General features: G+C 40.7%; 1 protein-coding gene across 4 annotated transcripts in view; it reads right to left on the bottom strand.

The window, feature by feature from the left end:
• Positions 1-1,275: 1,275 nt before the first annotated feature.
• Positions 1,276-16,993, bottom strand: part of mpp2b (MAGUK p55 scaffold protein 2b) — a 46,400-nt gene continuing 30,682 nt past the window's right edge. For all 4 annotated transcript variants that reach the window (XM_005721642.1, XM_005721641.1, XM_005721640.1 and 1 more), the window contains 10 exons: positions 10,425-10,577; positions 10,038-10,193; positions 9,135-9,362; positions 6,150-6,281; positions 5,957-6,059; positions 4,867-4,935; positions 4,613-4,774; positions 4,269-4,471; positions 3,829-3,957; positions 1,276-2,682 (listed from right to left, as the gene is read on the bottom strand). In XM_005721642.1, the coding sequence (XP_005721699.1) occupies positions 2,506-2,682; positions 3,829-3,957; positions 4,269-4,471; positions 4,613-4,774; positions 4,867-4,935; positions 5,957-6,059; positions 6,150-6,281; positions 9,135-9,362; positions 10,038-10,193; positions 10,425-10,577 (1,512 nt within the window). In that variant the 3' untranslated portion in view covers positions 1,276-2,505. The remainder of the gene's footprint in view (positions 2,683-3,828; positions 3,958-4,268; positions 4,472-4,612; positions 4,775-4,866; positions 4,936-5,956; positions 6,060-6,149; positions 6,282-9,134; positions 9,363-10,037; positions 10,194-10,424; positions 10,578-16,993) is intronic.

Here is a 16,993-nt window from a genome sequence, read left to right as displayed (position 1 = left end):
GCATGTGGGAACCAAAAAAATTTATGCAGCAAATGGCAGACCATATCAAGTTTAGGAGGTTGCTGAATGCTGAGGCACATGATGTGCAGAAATTGAGCTTAATGGCATGGATGACCATGGCTGAGATGTAATATCTAGGTGCCCCATTACTTTGTTCATATAGTGCATGTAAGCCTTTGTGGTGCACATCTATGTGATGGATATGCCCGCATGAGCAAATGATAAATGAAAAAAACAAACAGATTTGTCCTACAGAGATTTGAATTGCAGAAAAAATAAATTAATGAAATGATTAAATTCCAGCCCGCATTATCTTGAAAGGGCTGCAATGTCTTCAAGAGAAAAAACACTTTTCACACAGCACTGGTTATTAATTTCAAACCTACAAACTAGTAAGAAAACCAACATAATTTTTATCTTTATTTTGAAAACACAAAGTTTTTCCAGTTAGCTTAGCCTTAGCACAAAGACTGCAGGGAAAACAGTCGGAGTCTGGCAAAAATAAAGCAATAAGGCTCATTTAGCAGTTGCTGTTAAACTCACCAGTGAACCGCTGGTTTATTTATGTTGGCTTAATCACTGCAAAAACTAAAACATAAAACAAGCTTGCGTACAGAACTGCTTTTTGGCTGCACACAATCGTTTCCCATTTCCAGATGTTTCCAGTGATTGAACTAATCTAAAGCTTACTGAGTGTTGGGAAAAGCTGGGAAAAAGCTTTACAGGCAATGCAATTAAACACTGTGCCATAAATTCAAACTGAACTGTGTAAGGACAGTCTAACTTTGAACTCTTCTTTCCTACAGTTTGATCCCAGGCTCATAGGTGTCTGCCCAAGTAGCCCACCGCCTGCCTATGACATGTATCCAGTAATGCTGCCTCTGGCACCTCATTACTGGACGACACCAACTGGACATCAACAACCAACCCCATCATCCTCGGGCAATAATTCTGCTCACCCAAATCCTCAGAGGTCACACAGATTACACTCGACTTGAACTGTCAACAACAGCAGAATGTATTATGTCTCATATATGCATTTAAAACAGTGTTCTTTTCTCTTTTATTGAATATAATTTGAAGTTTAAAAATGATTATGCACTATGCATATTCTCTATTTCAATTTTAATAGTTGTTACAGGAAGATTCAGACTACAGTGTAGTAGATCCCTGGTAGAACCATAAAAGCACCATATATTTCTATATGTTGCATTATATACTCTTTATTACAATACAGTACGTACAGGTTGAAGGAAAAATAACATAAACAATGAATACGTTGCCAGAATTTTTTTTTTAATTTTCTGAGTAACATGTACAGTGATAGAAGTGAAATGTTACATGATGAAAAAATATAGCGTTTCCTTGGCTTTTCAACCATGTTAAGGCAAAAGTAAGCATTAAATCGAAGCCACTGATAAATATTTTTACTGTTTGTACATGAAAATAACAAAAAAAGTACTTCCATCAACTAGCCAACCAGCAATGTTAGGTTACATGTTCGCCTTCATTACACAATCAGTGCATACTGTAGGCTACTTCGTCAGGTATTTTTCTTTCTTTTTCTTAATAGAGCTTAAGTGTTCTCAGTGCTACAAATACAAGTCCGACAGAATCAAGCAGACAGAAGTGACACGCTGTGATCCACTGGCTGGATCCTTTAACTGTCAAACAAACTAGAGCTTTACCAGCACGGGACAGGAAATGTTCAACGTATTCAACATTGAAAAGCAAATAAAACAAACTGAGACTTCAGGAATACTGCAGAAGGTCTCACTCTGTTTCTGTATACATATACATATATATATATATGAGAGTGTGTGTGTGCACATTAGGGTATCTCGTGTGTATTGCATGTATCTTCAAAATGATCTATTGCTGTTCAGTTTTCAAATCTGTGGACACAAACGAGATCACGCACAGTTCTGAACACATACAATCATACTGTATGATCAAATAAAATATAGAGAATTTGATACAAATATGACATTTGGTATCTTTTATCCTTAACCAATCTGTCCTACCGATCCAATGTAAACATTACACTACATAAAGTATTTAAGATTCAAAGGCTAAAACGTTAAATGTCCTTCAAGGAAAACCTCCAACATAGCACTGTTACTTGCAAAACATATGGATTACTCTAAGTCTATATCCACATTTATGATAACACACGCACACTCACTCGCACTATTGCACTGAACCTCATAATTACCTCTAAGTCCTTCTTTACAAACATCAATAGAGCTTTATTCCAGTTCTGACAAATAAAGTACAACTTGACCTTAGGCTCAACAGAGGAACACTAACTTTGTACAAAAAAAAATGCTCTACATGAGGCTGGTCTTCTGCAGTGTATCCGCTTCTTCACCACACGCCTCTGCCACCAATAGCTGCATGTGAAAACAACCCACCCCACCCCCCCTCTGGAGCTACCAGTGATGTATCGTCCCTCAACCTTTGGCCTGTGACCTTGGCACCTTGCTGGCGAGCTCTCGGTGACTCTCAGAAAACCCAGCTGACAGGCACCCACTGGTGCTCTGTCGACAGTTTCTCCAGCGCAAGCCGTAGACTTCGGAACGCCGCCTCCAGGCCGTCGTTTATGATGCAAAGGTCAAAGTAATGTCCATAGGCTCTCTTGATGCGCTCACTCTCATCCACCGTCCTCTTTAGTTCTGAGTCCTGAAAGGAGTGTGTCAGGGAGAAGTGCTTTAAGGACAGAATTGTAAACACTGTTAAAGCTACTGACACCAAGGGAGTGGACATAATGTTAAGAAACCAGAGAACTTTCACGACCCACAGCGAGCAAATCCAATATATATTTTTCAAACTGCAAAAATCCATGCAACAACAAGTCATGGTCATAAAGTTTTTACAACTCTAGCTGATTCAAGTCAATTTGATCGGTTTCTCCTTAAAGGTCACCTCTTTGGGCTGCTTCCAGCGAGGTTTCTATTTCTAAAGTGCTCTCTGGAAATCATGCTACGACCTTTTTCCCATTTTGGTGTGTGATGCAGGTGTGTCCAAACAGCTACTTTTCAACTAAAATTTTATTTTGTCAGAGCAGACAGTCACAAGAGTCTCAATCTGGTGAGTAGAGTGGGCAATGACCAATGATTGTGAAGAAAACTCCTGCTGTGTGAACAGTGTGAACCACAGTTTCTGCTGCATGTCCTGCTTCAGATACTTCCTCTGCACTGATGACCTGACCCTGGAAGACAAATGTGCTCGCACAAAATGACAAGTGTCCTTGGTGTGTTTCTCCTGACCTCAGGCAACCTGCCTTCAGGCTCGGACACTCAATCGAAGACTGAGGTTTGAGATATGATCTCTGTTAACATGAAGGATTCATTTGATACAGAGTGTGATGTTTGCTTTCTGAACAAATTATAGGTCCAAAGTGAAATTGCAGCACACACAGTTCAAATGTTTAGAACCTGTCAGGACTTCAGGTGAGCAATTTAAATATACCAGCGGCAGTGGAAGCGAGTGCACCAAAGGAGCACGTAAAGAAAGCATTAAAGTCAGTTTAAATAAGAAATAACTTAACTAAATAAATAATAACATGTGTTTTGGGGTGGAAATGTGCAAAGACTTTTGCTACAAGTTGAAATATATATTTCTACATTGCACAAAAAATTACAGGAACACATCAAATGTTTTGGTTCAGATGTTGTCAGATCTTGAATGCTCCACCAGAGTAACTGATATGAGCCATTTCCAGCAACACAGGGGTCGCATCAAACCATAGAGCCAACAGCTACATCTCATTTGTTACTGTGCGCCTCTAATGATCTTGGTAGAGAACGAATGAAAGCACAGACTTACTGTTAACTGTTTTGTGACAACTCCTGACTCAATTGCCGACCTATTCATAGCTTTGAGGACCTCAAAGTCTGGGGCTTCGATGAACACAACATAGGGCAGGAATTCAGATGTCCGCAGGACTTTAATAGCCTTAAGAGAAAAGCAGAAACAGTACAGATGTTTTACAATCACTGCATCACTTTGCCGCAAATGAGCAAAAACACTCAAACAAATCCAGTAGAAAAGCTAAGAATCCCATTAAAAAAACACCTGCAGCGTCTTCCTCTGACTTAGTTAATAAGATGTGTAAAAATAATTATCTGAGTGGATGCAGATCATTAAGAGATCCTCTTGGATAAACATTGATGAAAAGACTGAAAGCATTTCAGCAGCCACAAGCTGTTCTATCCTGGAGAAATTAAAGTGTAACCAAATAAAGAAGGTAAAGCTGTTTCCTCTACCTGTGGGTTAACATCCAGGATGCAGATCTTTCCTGTTTCTATCACATCGTGTATGGAGCTGATCTTTGTGCCATACAGGTTCCCGTCATATTCGCCGTGCTCCAGGAAACGCCCGTTTTTAATGTCACATTCCATTTCGCTGCGGCTCATAAAGGAGTACATCTGGCCATCTCTCTCATCCACCTTTGGTTTTCTAGAGGTGACTGGGTCATTGCAATAAACAGAAACATCTTGGGGTTATTTTTTAAACTGATCTGCACTAAAGGTTCAACTTCAGCTACAACAAAAACCTGCTTGTGCTTTTACTGGTGAGTATGGCGTCGTGTGATGATAGCTTTACTCACAGGGGATTGTGGTGCCATAGCGTTGGGGATCTGACACCAGCAGTTTGTTCTTCAGGCTACGACGGCCGACACCCTGAGCTCCGATCAGAACCAGAGTCTTCCTCCTGAAGGGCGGGACTTTGGCAACCTCCTCGTAGATCCGCAACTCATGGCGATCAAATTCTAATCGGGAAGTAATAATAAGTCAAACTGAGACAAGAAAAAAAAAATCACAAGGTAGTGGATCATTTTGCCCAAAGCTCATATAAAGTTACCTGCATTCTTGGTGGTCAAATACATCATCTTTTTCTTCTTCTTACCCACCACTCCTGCACAAAGAGGACCTGAGACAGAGCAGAGAGAGAAGCAACATCAAACCTTCAACCACTTAACAAAATACTTCTGAAAACACTCCAAGAGCTGATGAAAATGTAAAGCATGGGAGGGTTTTACAGAGACCACTAGATGGCACTGTGCGCCAATACTAATTAGTTGCATACAACCAATCTGCTGCCAGGGACACCTGTGACTGCACGATCTGCTGACCGTCTGTGTGGCAGATTATTTGGCATAGGAGAGAGTATCTTCTAGAAGGAAAGTAATACTTGGAATCACGAGTACTCATATACTCAGTACTATCCTGATGACAAATTCACCTTGTCAAAGTAGGGCAAAAAATAATTGTGACTTTGTTCTGAACAGCTATAGTTCTAATTATTAAATATTGTGTCCCAACTATATAGATCAGTGGATAAAGATTATTGTATCAATTTCCAAATGTTTCATTCTCTCTCTGCTGGTATATGTGGAAAACATGCTGATAGACAGCTGTGTCCTTCCTGAGCTCCAAGGGCAGTACAGTTGGACTGTCATCTTCCTCTCCTCTACAAGTGAAGGGTATGCAGCTGGCTATGACTCACCACCTGTTTTGTTGCCACTGAGCAGAGCAGAGCAGTCAAATCTAAAGAAACACGGCCTCTTTTCACGCCACGTCTCATGAGAGGAGAGATGATTATTGATCAGATTTTACGGACCGTTGTCTTATCACCGCTCCTCAATCAAGCCTTCTTGTCGAGGAGGGGTAGCGCTTGAATGTCAGACCCTGCAGCTTAATAACCAACAGATTGGATCAGGCCACCTGAGTCACTCCGATGCTCATTACCAGATCAGCGCTCTCTGACTGAGGAGCAGACTGAAGAGGTGAGAGGAGGATGAGCGAACAGCGCCAGATGAAGCACTTGTATGATATAGAGAGGAACAGATGTTGGCTTTGTTGCCGGGGTGTTTGTGCAGCGAGGAGCCTGTATCGACTCTGCATAATGAGAAGCGCTTCTCTGCTCTGCTGCATACCGCTAATAGGTGTACCTGTAGTAGCGAGCTCCAGATCTCTCTTCACAAAAGCCTTCCTCTTCTCCTCAAGTAGCTGGCTTGGAATTAGACCTGCGCTGCCACCTTCTATATGACAGGCCTAAGAAGGGGAAACGCACATGCAACGTGAAGCGGCTAACAAATCGAAACATCTTATGTGGCTAAAATACGCACATGTGGCTGTACTAACCTGCCACCAGTTGAGGTCCTCCTGGTTAAAGATCTGCAGAATGTCCCCACTGTTGAAGCTAAGCCCCGCCTCCTTACATGGAATCAGGTTATCATGAGACGGGTCGTAATCAAAGTGACACTTCACAAAGGCCTGAATGAATAATTACATTAGAGAGAGGGAACATGTCAGTCAAACCTTTTACACCGAATATAGAATCGTGATGCTTCCTGTGTGTACACGTGATCGGCTTAGATGGTCTGGATGACCGACTGTCCATCAATATGAAACAGCCCTAGCCCATGTAAAGCCTTCCCTATCTCCCAGCTCGCTTTTCCGACAGCTCAAGCCTGCAGGATTCAGCTCATAAACCAAACCATCTATCCCAACCCCCACTGATAGGACAAGGAGTCGATGGACTGAGACAAAAAAAAAAAAAAAAAAAAAAAAAAAACACGGAGAAAAAGAGTGAGAGAGAAATAAAGAGGGAGCCAAAATCTGTAGCCATGGCAACCATCCCCTCCTCCCCCCTCCGCGCTTGACGTCGTCTCTTTTCTGAACTGATGCATGAACATAAAACGGGCTTTGCCATCCTGTACCGTACTGCCTTTGCGTGCGTGCGTCCTTCCCTCTGTAAGGACACGACAGACAGACGGACAAACGCATATTCTCCTTTAGCCAAAGCGAGCTGTCAGTTGAGTTTAGTCGCCAGCGTTACAACCAAGCTCCAGGCCTGGACAGCTGGATTACACTGAGACTTCTGGGTACAACTCTAATCGTAGCATCGACACCACATACGCTGTGCGTCCACCTACACAGCTCTTAACTGTGCGAGCACAACCAATCATTCTTTAATGTCTCCCGCGCACAGATTTCTCTTAAGTATTTAAGTAGGGCAGCTTTCATAGAAAAAAGGAAAACTAAACCCTCAACAAAGCGAAGGCTTTTAGACCATAATGTATGCCGGAGATATGTATTCTTACAAAGAAATCTGCATCTTTTGAAATCCATGAAGAGCTATACCTGAGGATAGACTCTTCTGAGGTGCTGAATGGAAAGGAGGTGATTTCTCTTATACATGAAGGCCCTCTTTCAGCAATTTTGCCAGACTGAACGCTGTCTTTTGGTGCAGGGTGCTATCATCTTAATGTGTGAAATACTTCTGTTCTGTAAGGTTCTGCTACCATCGTAAAGATACGCACAGGTGTCTTTTGAAGTCAGTGCCTTGACACATTAGAGTGTATAAGGGAGGGATGGTGATTTGTTGGCCGTAGTCTTTTCAAGGAGTTTGTTTTGTTTTGCTTTTACTCCCTGCTGTTTTGTTTACTTTCATGTTCAGCTGTTGGTCTGGTTTTTACACCAAAACTAATGAGGTTAGGTTTAGAAACAGATCGTGGTTCTGGAATAAAACACACCCCTGGAATTAAACTTACCTAATGAGTTTAATTCACAGACAGTATAAAAGACAGGCACTGGTTTCTGAAGTCATCGAGTTGAGTGTTTCAGACATCACCATGTTGGTTTATGCTATCTGTGGTTTAAACGTGATACTATTGGTCCTTTACAAATGTGCATGTGTGAAGATGAGAGTGAAAAACCCGTCTTAGTGTGACAGTAACCTGATGCACGCACTGAGGCCAAAGCATCGCTTGTATTTGATTAATTAAATCCCGGAATTAAGAAATAGACAGAAATAGACGTTTTTTTCACACAAATCTAGTCAGAAACAGGTGTCTTAAAATTTTGTCCTCATGATATATCTTTTTCCTCAGGAGGAAAATTAAACCAAAGATATTAAAGTTTATTCTGTCATGCATGTCTGAACCAATAAATTAGGAGATCGTAAGCTTTGTAAAATCACAGCTTTCTTCACACTAAAGGACTATAAAAATACATTTCTAGTAGGTGGTGAACACAGAAACAGTTTAACTGCAAACTATCTTTATAGTATAATCTCATATATAAGCTGGATTTTTTTTCACCTATACAAATACAGGCCGTTTACCATTTACCATTCTTTTCTTATAAACGATGTTCTTGTATATGTTGGTTAGACATAAAGAATTTATTTAGCCCAGCTTCTCAAGATTCACTGCATTTTTCCTCTTCGCAGAGGCCAATCAGTAGCAGTGTTGTGTACACTGCATCCTCTCATCCTTGCATCCTATTGGCAAAAATTTACCAGGCAAGATAACCTTTCAATTTCCCCTCAATACTAAACTCGGTGAGCGGGTTTCAGTTTGATCAGAGTCTGATTCTTAGAAAGCTAATGCTCATCAGCTAACATAACCAGAGGAGAGCACTGACATCAGCTAATAACTAAGCACTACACCAAGCAATTTCCTGCAAACATTTGATAGTCAATCAACTGTGGCATCTGAAATAATGAAAAAAAGGCAAACATATGAAGGGGATCCTCTGTGTTATAAGCTGCCTGTGAGATCTTTCTCTAGCTTGCTCATGACGATTTCAATTACAGATCCATTATGCATGGGTGCAGGAAAACTGCTCTGCATTTGGATAAGTGACAAAGCTGTAATGCACATATTAAAGCTAAATAGCCAGTGTCATCTAAAAAGTCCCATTATGGTATTACATAATGATTCCTGGCACAGCGTGCAAGGTTATAGATAGCAGGGTGGATGCCAGGGAGGACATTAAGTGGTGCTTACTGATGAAAATGACTGTATACTTTTAAATCAATTGAATCTTTTTATGCAATATTTATTCCACAATGTATTCTACTTTAACAAAAACAGAAGCTTAAATGTGGAAGATCAAAGCATTTCGAGCACAGAAAGTTCCATTAAAGTGTCCTTTTTATATTTATTTCCAGCTCCAGTTTGTGCCATTTAGGTATTTTGGGGATCTTTCATGTGTGATCAAAGAGCAACAGCTATGATGCAGCAGAGTTTGCAGAACAAGTTTTAACTGCACAGATTTAACTTGATTTGAAGCAAAGCTTGAATCGGGTTTGCTTTGTAAACACTCCTAAAAATGACCGACCTGTCTAGGTGTGTGCGGCTCCTGGTAGCTGGGCAGGATCTTCAGTACAACGCTGCCGCTTGCGTCCTTCAGCATTTCCTGGAGGACTTTGGGGTCGTTGCCGACCTCTTTGCCGTTCACCTCCTTGATGATGTCGCCAACATGAAGCAGACCTTGCTGGTCAATCATGCCACCGTGGAGGATCCTGGCAATCACCAGCTCGCCGCTCTCTACTCGAAAAGTCACTCCCTGTGCACATGTACAGAGTCTCAGTGTAATAATTATTTTTCATGCGGGCTAACTAGAGAAGGAGACCCAGGGGGACAGCCTGGCAATGTCCTCCACTGTAAAGTGGTTTAAGAGACGAGTGGGGGTGAGTGTTTAATTTAATTGTGAGGGATGAAGCCAATGGTAAAATCACTTGAGCTGAAATTAGGAAGCCAACAGATGCAAACATATCTACTGTTATATTAGAAAGACATTTAGGCTTAAAGAGATATATTTCAGGCTTCTTGCTTTAACATTGAATCACTATTATTGCACCTTATTTTTCTTTTTTATCTTAAACAAATGTCTCGTCACCTCTGACCCGTGATTGGTTGATTCGAGAAAGATGGCAGAGAGTTTGTGTGCAGAAAGTGAGACAATAGGGCATCTGGCAAAGTTATCATCAAATTATCCGTATGTGCTGCTCACCGTGGACATAAATCACACCAATTTAGCGCTACAATGCCGCATAAATCTGACTTTTGTCTCTTTTTAACAATGGTAGAGAAAAATCTCATTATACTGAGTGCATATGCTCCACCCAAAGCATAAATCCTCCACTTCTCTGGGGTGTTTTATCTGCTTACAGTTTATAGTCAGGCTCAATCCAGCCTTAATGATTACACTTTGCAGGTTTTCTTTACTGAGCAGACTTACCAGGTGCTCACCAGACACCTTACGGATGCCGACCATCCTGACTGCGTCTGGAGGAACCGGCTGGTTGTTGAGGGCTGCGTCCATGAATGAACAGGGGCTCGGTGGTGGAGTCTCATAGTTTTTGGATGCCACAGAATCATGAGTCTCCAGGAGGGACTGTGAACATACCGACAGGTGATGTAATCACACATGAAGACGTAATACACATTACATAAACTGCAAAAAATGTTCTCGTCTTGCTCTCATCAGTGAGGCTCTGCCATCAGAGCAACAAAGTACTGCAGCTCCAGTAAGGGAAATCATGTTTCACGAAGCTTAAAAAGCTAGACAAGTGCTGGTTTATTCAAATTAAAATTTGATGTGAGGGATGTGTCGTGTTTTCCAGACCTGGAAGTGGGGTTCCTTCAGGATGCGAACAAGTTCATCAGCTGCCTGGCTTCTGTTCGCGAGCGGGCTCAGCTCTTTGAGGATGTCCTGGACCAGCTCCACATTGTTCTCACGCACAGCTTCAAGCTTGGGTTCCTCAAATCGCTCATGAGCCTAGGATTCGATTAATATAAGACAGATGTTACTCCAGGCTATCCTTCCAATCTCAGTCCATTACCTGTCTCTCCTATTACGTGTTGTGCGTATTTTCCACTGATGGAGCAAAACTACACAATCTCCTACTTTATTTTATTTTTAATGAGTGCAGCAAAGTAGCTTGTGAAGTTACAACAAATTTAGCAAAGCAGAAGTAGCAAAGAGCACAATAGCAAACAAAACAAAACCAAGTAACCTCAATCCAAGCTCCTGCAGAGACAAGCGCACAGCCTGTGTTCATAAATGGTGACTTGATGATACAAAAATAAAAATAAATAACTACAGGCACCAAGTTGAGCAGAAACATGTACCCTGCAGGTTTTTCAAGGTATGATGTGAGACATCAATATTTCAGGGAGCATTCATTTTTCACTTTCCGCTCCCCTGCTGCTAAAGATAGACGTACACAAGGTCTCCACACCTCTGGCTCTGAGTGAGCAAACTTATCATGTGACTCTTGACTCTAGGTTAAACCTCTCTATGGTACACCGTGCTATGCTCTGCAAACCATTCAGTTGCTACAGAACTTAATTACACGCAGACTGTTTTTCAAAAACCAAATGCAAATGCAATCATTTACAGTGACACAATTGGCAACTGCACACTAACCGGTGCTGTGCTTGTAGATTCATATTGTTAGGCAATCCCACAGAGTATTTGTGTGGTGGGACTGACTACTAACCTGGCAGCTAAAATGTTTGTTTGCTGAGGATGAGATGAAGGATCCATGCCGGGGGACAAGAAACTTACACGTAAACGCACAAACAGATCCACAGATATTCAGTCAAACACATAAATCTGTGTACTTAACTACACGGTACTACACACAGAGGGATACAAGGTTTTATCTTCAGGCATTCGAGCAAGCACGCAGCTCTTTTCTAACCTTAAGGAACAACATAGTATGAGCAGAGAGTAGAAGTAGGAATAACTGGTATACACACAATGCGATTGACACAAAAAAACCCAGATCTGTGTAAGTGAAGAAAAACATCTACTCTGAAAACTGCAGTAATAACACATTTATTCTCTGGTGATGAGTGGCATTCCTTTTAGAAGTAATTTCAGCACAGTTAAAAAGCAATCTCTTAGATTATAGTATTACCTATTGATAAGAGTACGCAAGAAAACTTCCACATAAAATAAATTTTAAAGAAAACATTGCCATGACCTTACCTATGTGTTACAGTGTCCATCCTACCATTCATCTACTTCTGGAAATCCTGACTTAACCTGCAGAGCGAGCTGTCATTGGCAGCACCTCTTCAATCACATGCCCAGCACGCAGGACTATTAATTCCCCTCAGAGTGACAACTCAAGCTGACCTAAAAGCTATTCGCTGCAGTTTCAGAGATGCAGCAACAGCAGCAACATTTTATCCCTCTGGCATAAAATGATGCAAATACTGCCACATGTAAACACTGTTCTCTCTGCCACCTCACTAACTGACCTTAACAAGCCTGCTAACGCAACCATATCCACGAGCTCAGCAGAATGCCTAGAAGTCATGGACGGAAGTAACAAGTAAGAAGAAAATGCAGTGGCATGGTTACACTAACAGAATGCTTATTTTAAAAAGTAACTAAATAACAACTAAGTAACTTAATAACTTAAAGTTCCTACTTCACCTCGTTCTTGAGGTATCACATTCACAAACTTGGGTGTCAACGCCGCCTGCACACGCAGCCAGTGGCCAACAATACCCTGCCAGCCTTTTATAGCTGAGGGGTATAAAAAGTAATCTGAGGAAAAGAGTTTCTCCTTTTTCTTTTTCTTCAACTGCAAGTGAGTTAGCATCGCTTTATTTGACCTTCATACATTTAATAAGCACCACCATAGTAGGTCAGGACTCTTATGACTCTAAGTCAAATATTTCTAAATTGGCCATCTGTGTTAATCCTCGAGGATGGATGGATGGATAATCCGTTTAGAGCAAGCCCATGTTAAAATAAAAATATTCATATTTGGCTGAAGTGTACCGAGTATCCACATTTTCTCCCACCCCTAGTAACCAGTAGTACAACTCTTTATCTAGGCTTTTCAGCAATCAAGGCTAATGAGCACTGGTGCTCTAAAGACAACCAGTTAACAAAGCTGGCGCAGCAGTGTTACAATTATATTAGTCTGTAAAAATTCACTCTCTCATTTTTGCCATTTTACAAGCTGCATGAGACAATTTCCTTGCCTTTGCCTAAGATATCAGCTGTAATTCAACAGGACCTCTATGTCATCTATAGAAATAAACATAAACTGAATGCCAGGTTTGTGAGACATGAGGACCTTATTTTAAAATAATCCCATGCTATAGCACTGTTTGGTCCATTTACATTAATCTGTTGTTAGGTGGTTGCCAGGCAATGTGATTGCACCATATTAGATCACATATATCATTCAAATATAACAATTTTTTATAAGGTGTTACAGGTGCAAAGATCCTAAAAATTGGTCAATTTAGCCTGTTAGTGGTTGGTTGCTGGGCAACACAATGATGCCTTAATATCTAATATAGATTAGAACCTTCAGGGTCCCAATATATATCACTGTGTGCCAAGTTGATGGTGCAGGAGGTCATGGATAACCACAGAGCCAGAGATTTGCTGTATTATAGAAAGATACTTTGCAGAAGCCATTGTGAGTAGTACCAAGGTTCATTATTTCAGAGCCACGTGGCATTGTTTTACCAAGACGCCGCAGTCTCATTAATAGTCTGAACAGGCGGCATGTGACGGCTTAGAAATTAGATTAAATAGCATGAGGTACAAAGCTGAAAGTGTCAAAGCAAGCGTTGGCTCATTTAGTCGCCCTAACTACTTTAATAGTTCCGACTACTCTGTTAGATAGAGAGCCAGGTGCTGAGTCAGTACCACAAAACTGATAATAATGAAGCGCTGCAACTGAATATTCGAGCTTCAGCTCCTCTTATCAATATCTGCTAAATGTCCTGTGATCATGATTCTGATTCTTTATAGAACTGTGGGTTGTGCTGATTGCATTGTTCTGTGCAATTAGCATAACTGCAGCCACCGTGCCATAAGCGTGCACACATGAACACTCGCTCTATCGTCCCCGTCTCTCTGTTAGCATTTTCTCGGTCTCTCAGCACATCAAGCAAAAGCTCGTTAAGTGTTTATAGATCCACCACGAGTCAAAGGGAATCCACCGTCCAGGAAATCCTTCTTAAATCCTTCACCAAGACTCACAGCTTGCATCAGATGAATCTTTTATGAGGATGCTCATCAATACACTGGGACTGTATGTCTCTAAGACACTCGGCACAAATGGCAGGGTCATGCTCTTGCCACGCACTCACACACACAAACATGCCTCAAAGCATACCAAAAACGAAGCAACAGAAAGGGACACAGAGAGAGAAAGGATGCAAGGAGCATCTCCCTGGACAGAGAAACAACTTCAACTTTACTCTTAGCAGCACAAATATAAGGAAAAATTAACTCTCTGTCTATACTTTAAATTACACATACTTTTTCCTTGCATGTCTTTGCAGTGCACAACGGGAAGCTTTTTCCTTATCCTCCTGTTGCTTGGGAAAAAAAGTCCAGGTTTTTAAAAAGGGATGAGAAAAATTCTGCTCTTGGCAAGAAGTGGGAGGGGAAGACGTAGTGAGATGAAACTGCGAAAAAAAAAAAACTGTCTGGCACCACTCAGCTCTTCCACTCAGCTCCATTCACTTCAAAAAGCTATACCCTGTACCTCCATTTGAATAAGAATGACCTAGGGCTGGTTTTGCATGAGGACAGCTAAGAAATTGCATCTCTCATCATGTGCATGGAGAGTACTACTTTGTAGTTTTTGAGAAATCAGCTCGGTTATTCAGCCATGCAGCCCATGTGCAAGTATACATCGTGATGATTGAAGAAATGCAAGGATCCACACTAAGGCATCGTAGAGAAACAGCTGACTGTCACTAAAATCAGGCCTATGGAAAAATATCCAGTTACTGAATTGTTGATGGCACCTGCTCTATTATTGATACAGTAAATATTTTACCAGTCTAGACAAAAAAAAAAGACTGCCAGTCATGTCTGAATTTTCTTGGACAAAAGGATGATGTTGTAGGCACGACTACACTGATTTTCTCTCTCTTTAATCCAAACGCAATCTGTATAAACTGAACATGTTTATTTTCACTGATGACAAAAAAGAAGAGTGCATGTAGAGTAAATCAAAGATGTTTCAGTGGCATGGCAGCCTTTTTCATCCTTGTTTCTTCTTTGCTGTAATACTTTAGTAGCGAGTATCACAAGGTGTAAGGTTCTCCTTTTACATTTTAGATTTTGGAAGTCTCATTAAAAACTGATGAATGCATCCTTTACGCTAAGTCTAGCAGATTGTTTAGTACCTCACAGAGCAGCAGCTCAAACCAAGGCTGGATACAACCAATTCCACAGTCATATTTTTGTCACATTTCGCAGTGAAAGAAGAAGGCATCAAAACATTCTGTGTGTGAAAACCACACAGGCATTATAATGTACAGAGAGCTTGTCAAGCCTATGCAAAATGTGCAAGTGAGTCATTTTCAATGCAGTAAATATAAAGAGAGTTATAAGGAACATGTCTCATCTCTTATGAGCACAGCTTTTTGAATAAATAAATACATTTTAAATCTATGTCTAATCTAATCTACTTCATGTTTTTAGTGATCATTAGAGTTGCTATTGCCATCTGCACTGAATAAATCAAGAATACGTGGGCTGTTCCCTTCATGTGTGTTGTTTAAATGACTGACAGGTTTGAAAGAATAGGAATGCTAATACTTCTAAAAAAAAAGAAATATATGTTTATCTGTTATTTTTTGTTATGTGCAGAGACACATTTAACCTTTTTGTGTATTTTTGCATATTTTCTGGAATCCATTCAACCTGCTGCAACAATGAAACGCCTAGAAACAAGCTCCACCTGTGCCAACAGCAGTGACATAAGCCAGAGGTGTGCGTTAGCTGGGTTTAAGTTTGCACAGCATCAACAAAATTGGTTCCTGCCCCTGCTGAGCATGCTCAGCTGGCTCTCCCAATCTCTATTAATGGGAATGTTGAGGCAAACAAACAAAACAAAGTTTTTTTTTCTAGTCTTCTTGCAATAGGAATTCTAAAACTCCCATGAAAAGTCAAATTAAAACATGCTAGTAAATCCATCCGTCCCTTCTCTTCCGTTTATTGTTATTAAAGTTGCGAGGGAGGAGCTCGAGCCTATCCCAGCTACCAGATTGCGAGAAGCAGGGTACACCCTGGACAGGCGTCAGCCTGACATGGGGCTAGCACAATAATAAATCAATTTTAAATAATATTCAGAATAGAATTGTGGGTGGTTATTAAAGCTTAGCTTTTAATGTAGTTCACAAAAGTTTCCAGTTTTTCTGAGATTAATCAGAAAAGCCATGCACAGTGAATCTTAATTTCTTAAGTTTTAGATGCTTACCTGGCTCGTCTAATTCAGAAGAATCAATCTCTGTGCTAATAAACTGACAAACTCTGTTATTTTAAGCTTAGTTACAGACAGATTCCTGTTGTTCTGCTCTTTAACACCAAATATGGCTATAAGTGGATCTGGTTGAATAGTCATTTCAAAAATGTACTGACGATATTTTAAAGACTTAACTCCAATACCCAGGTAGCTTAGTAACCAAAAAAAAAAAGAACATGGCAAAAATGACTTTTAATGTAACAGTGTTAAAGCTTTTCATAGGATGTGAAAATTTAAGAGAAAACACAAAGACTTGGCAGCAACTCTGTGCATTGAGGCATGTAGAAACTGCTGAAGTTCAACCCGAGCATCAAAATGGGAAAGAAAGCTGATTTTAAGTGACTCGAAATGTGGCGTGGTTGCTGTTGCCAGAGAGGTCAGAAAGTGCTGATCTACTGGGATTTTCCCAACATTCCCAGCCATCTCTGGGGTTTACAGAGAATGGTCTAAAAGAGAGGAAGCGAGCGGCAGTTCTCTGGGCGTAAATGCTTTGTTGATGCCAGAAGTCAGAGAAGAATGGCTTTTAAGAACATGACAATGAGTTCAATGTATACCACAGTCGCCAGATCTCAGTTCAACATAGCACATTTGGGATGTGATGGAATGGGAAATTCACATCATGGACGTACCCCCAACAGATATGCAGCAACTATGTGCAGCTATCATGTGAATATCATGTGACCAAAATCTCTCAGGAATGTTTCCAGCACCTTGTTGAATCTGTTCTACAAAGAATTAAGATATGTTTAAAGGCATGCTAATGACTATACAGAAATAAACTTCTAACACAGAAGTTTTAACATTTTATTCTGTGTTACTGAACTCAAAATTATAAATATGCACCCTTACAATATTGGTGATTTTTCTCTAAAACAAACTTGCATCTAACTTA

The sequence above is a fragment of the Pundamilia nyererei genome, unplaced genomic scaffold (genome assembly GCF_000239375.1).
Source record: "Pundamilia nyererei isolate P.nyererei 1_Seehausen unplaced genomic scaffold, PunNye1.0 scaffold00005, whole genome shotgun sequence".
Lineage (NCBI taxonomy): Eukaryota > Metazoa > Chordata > Actinopteri > Cichliformes > Cichlidae > Pundamilia > Pundamilia nyererei.
The sequence above is the reverse complement of the archived record's forward strand: the minus strand, read 5'-3'. Positions and strand labels throughout refer to the sequence as shown.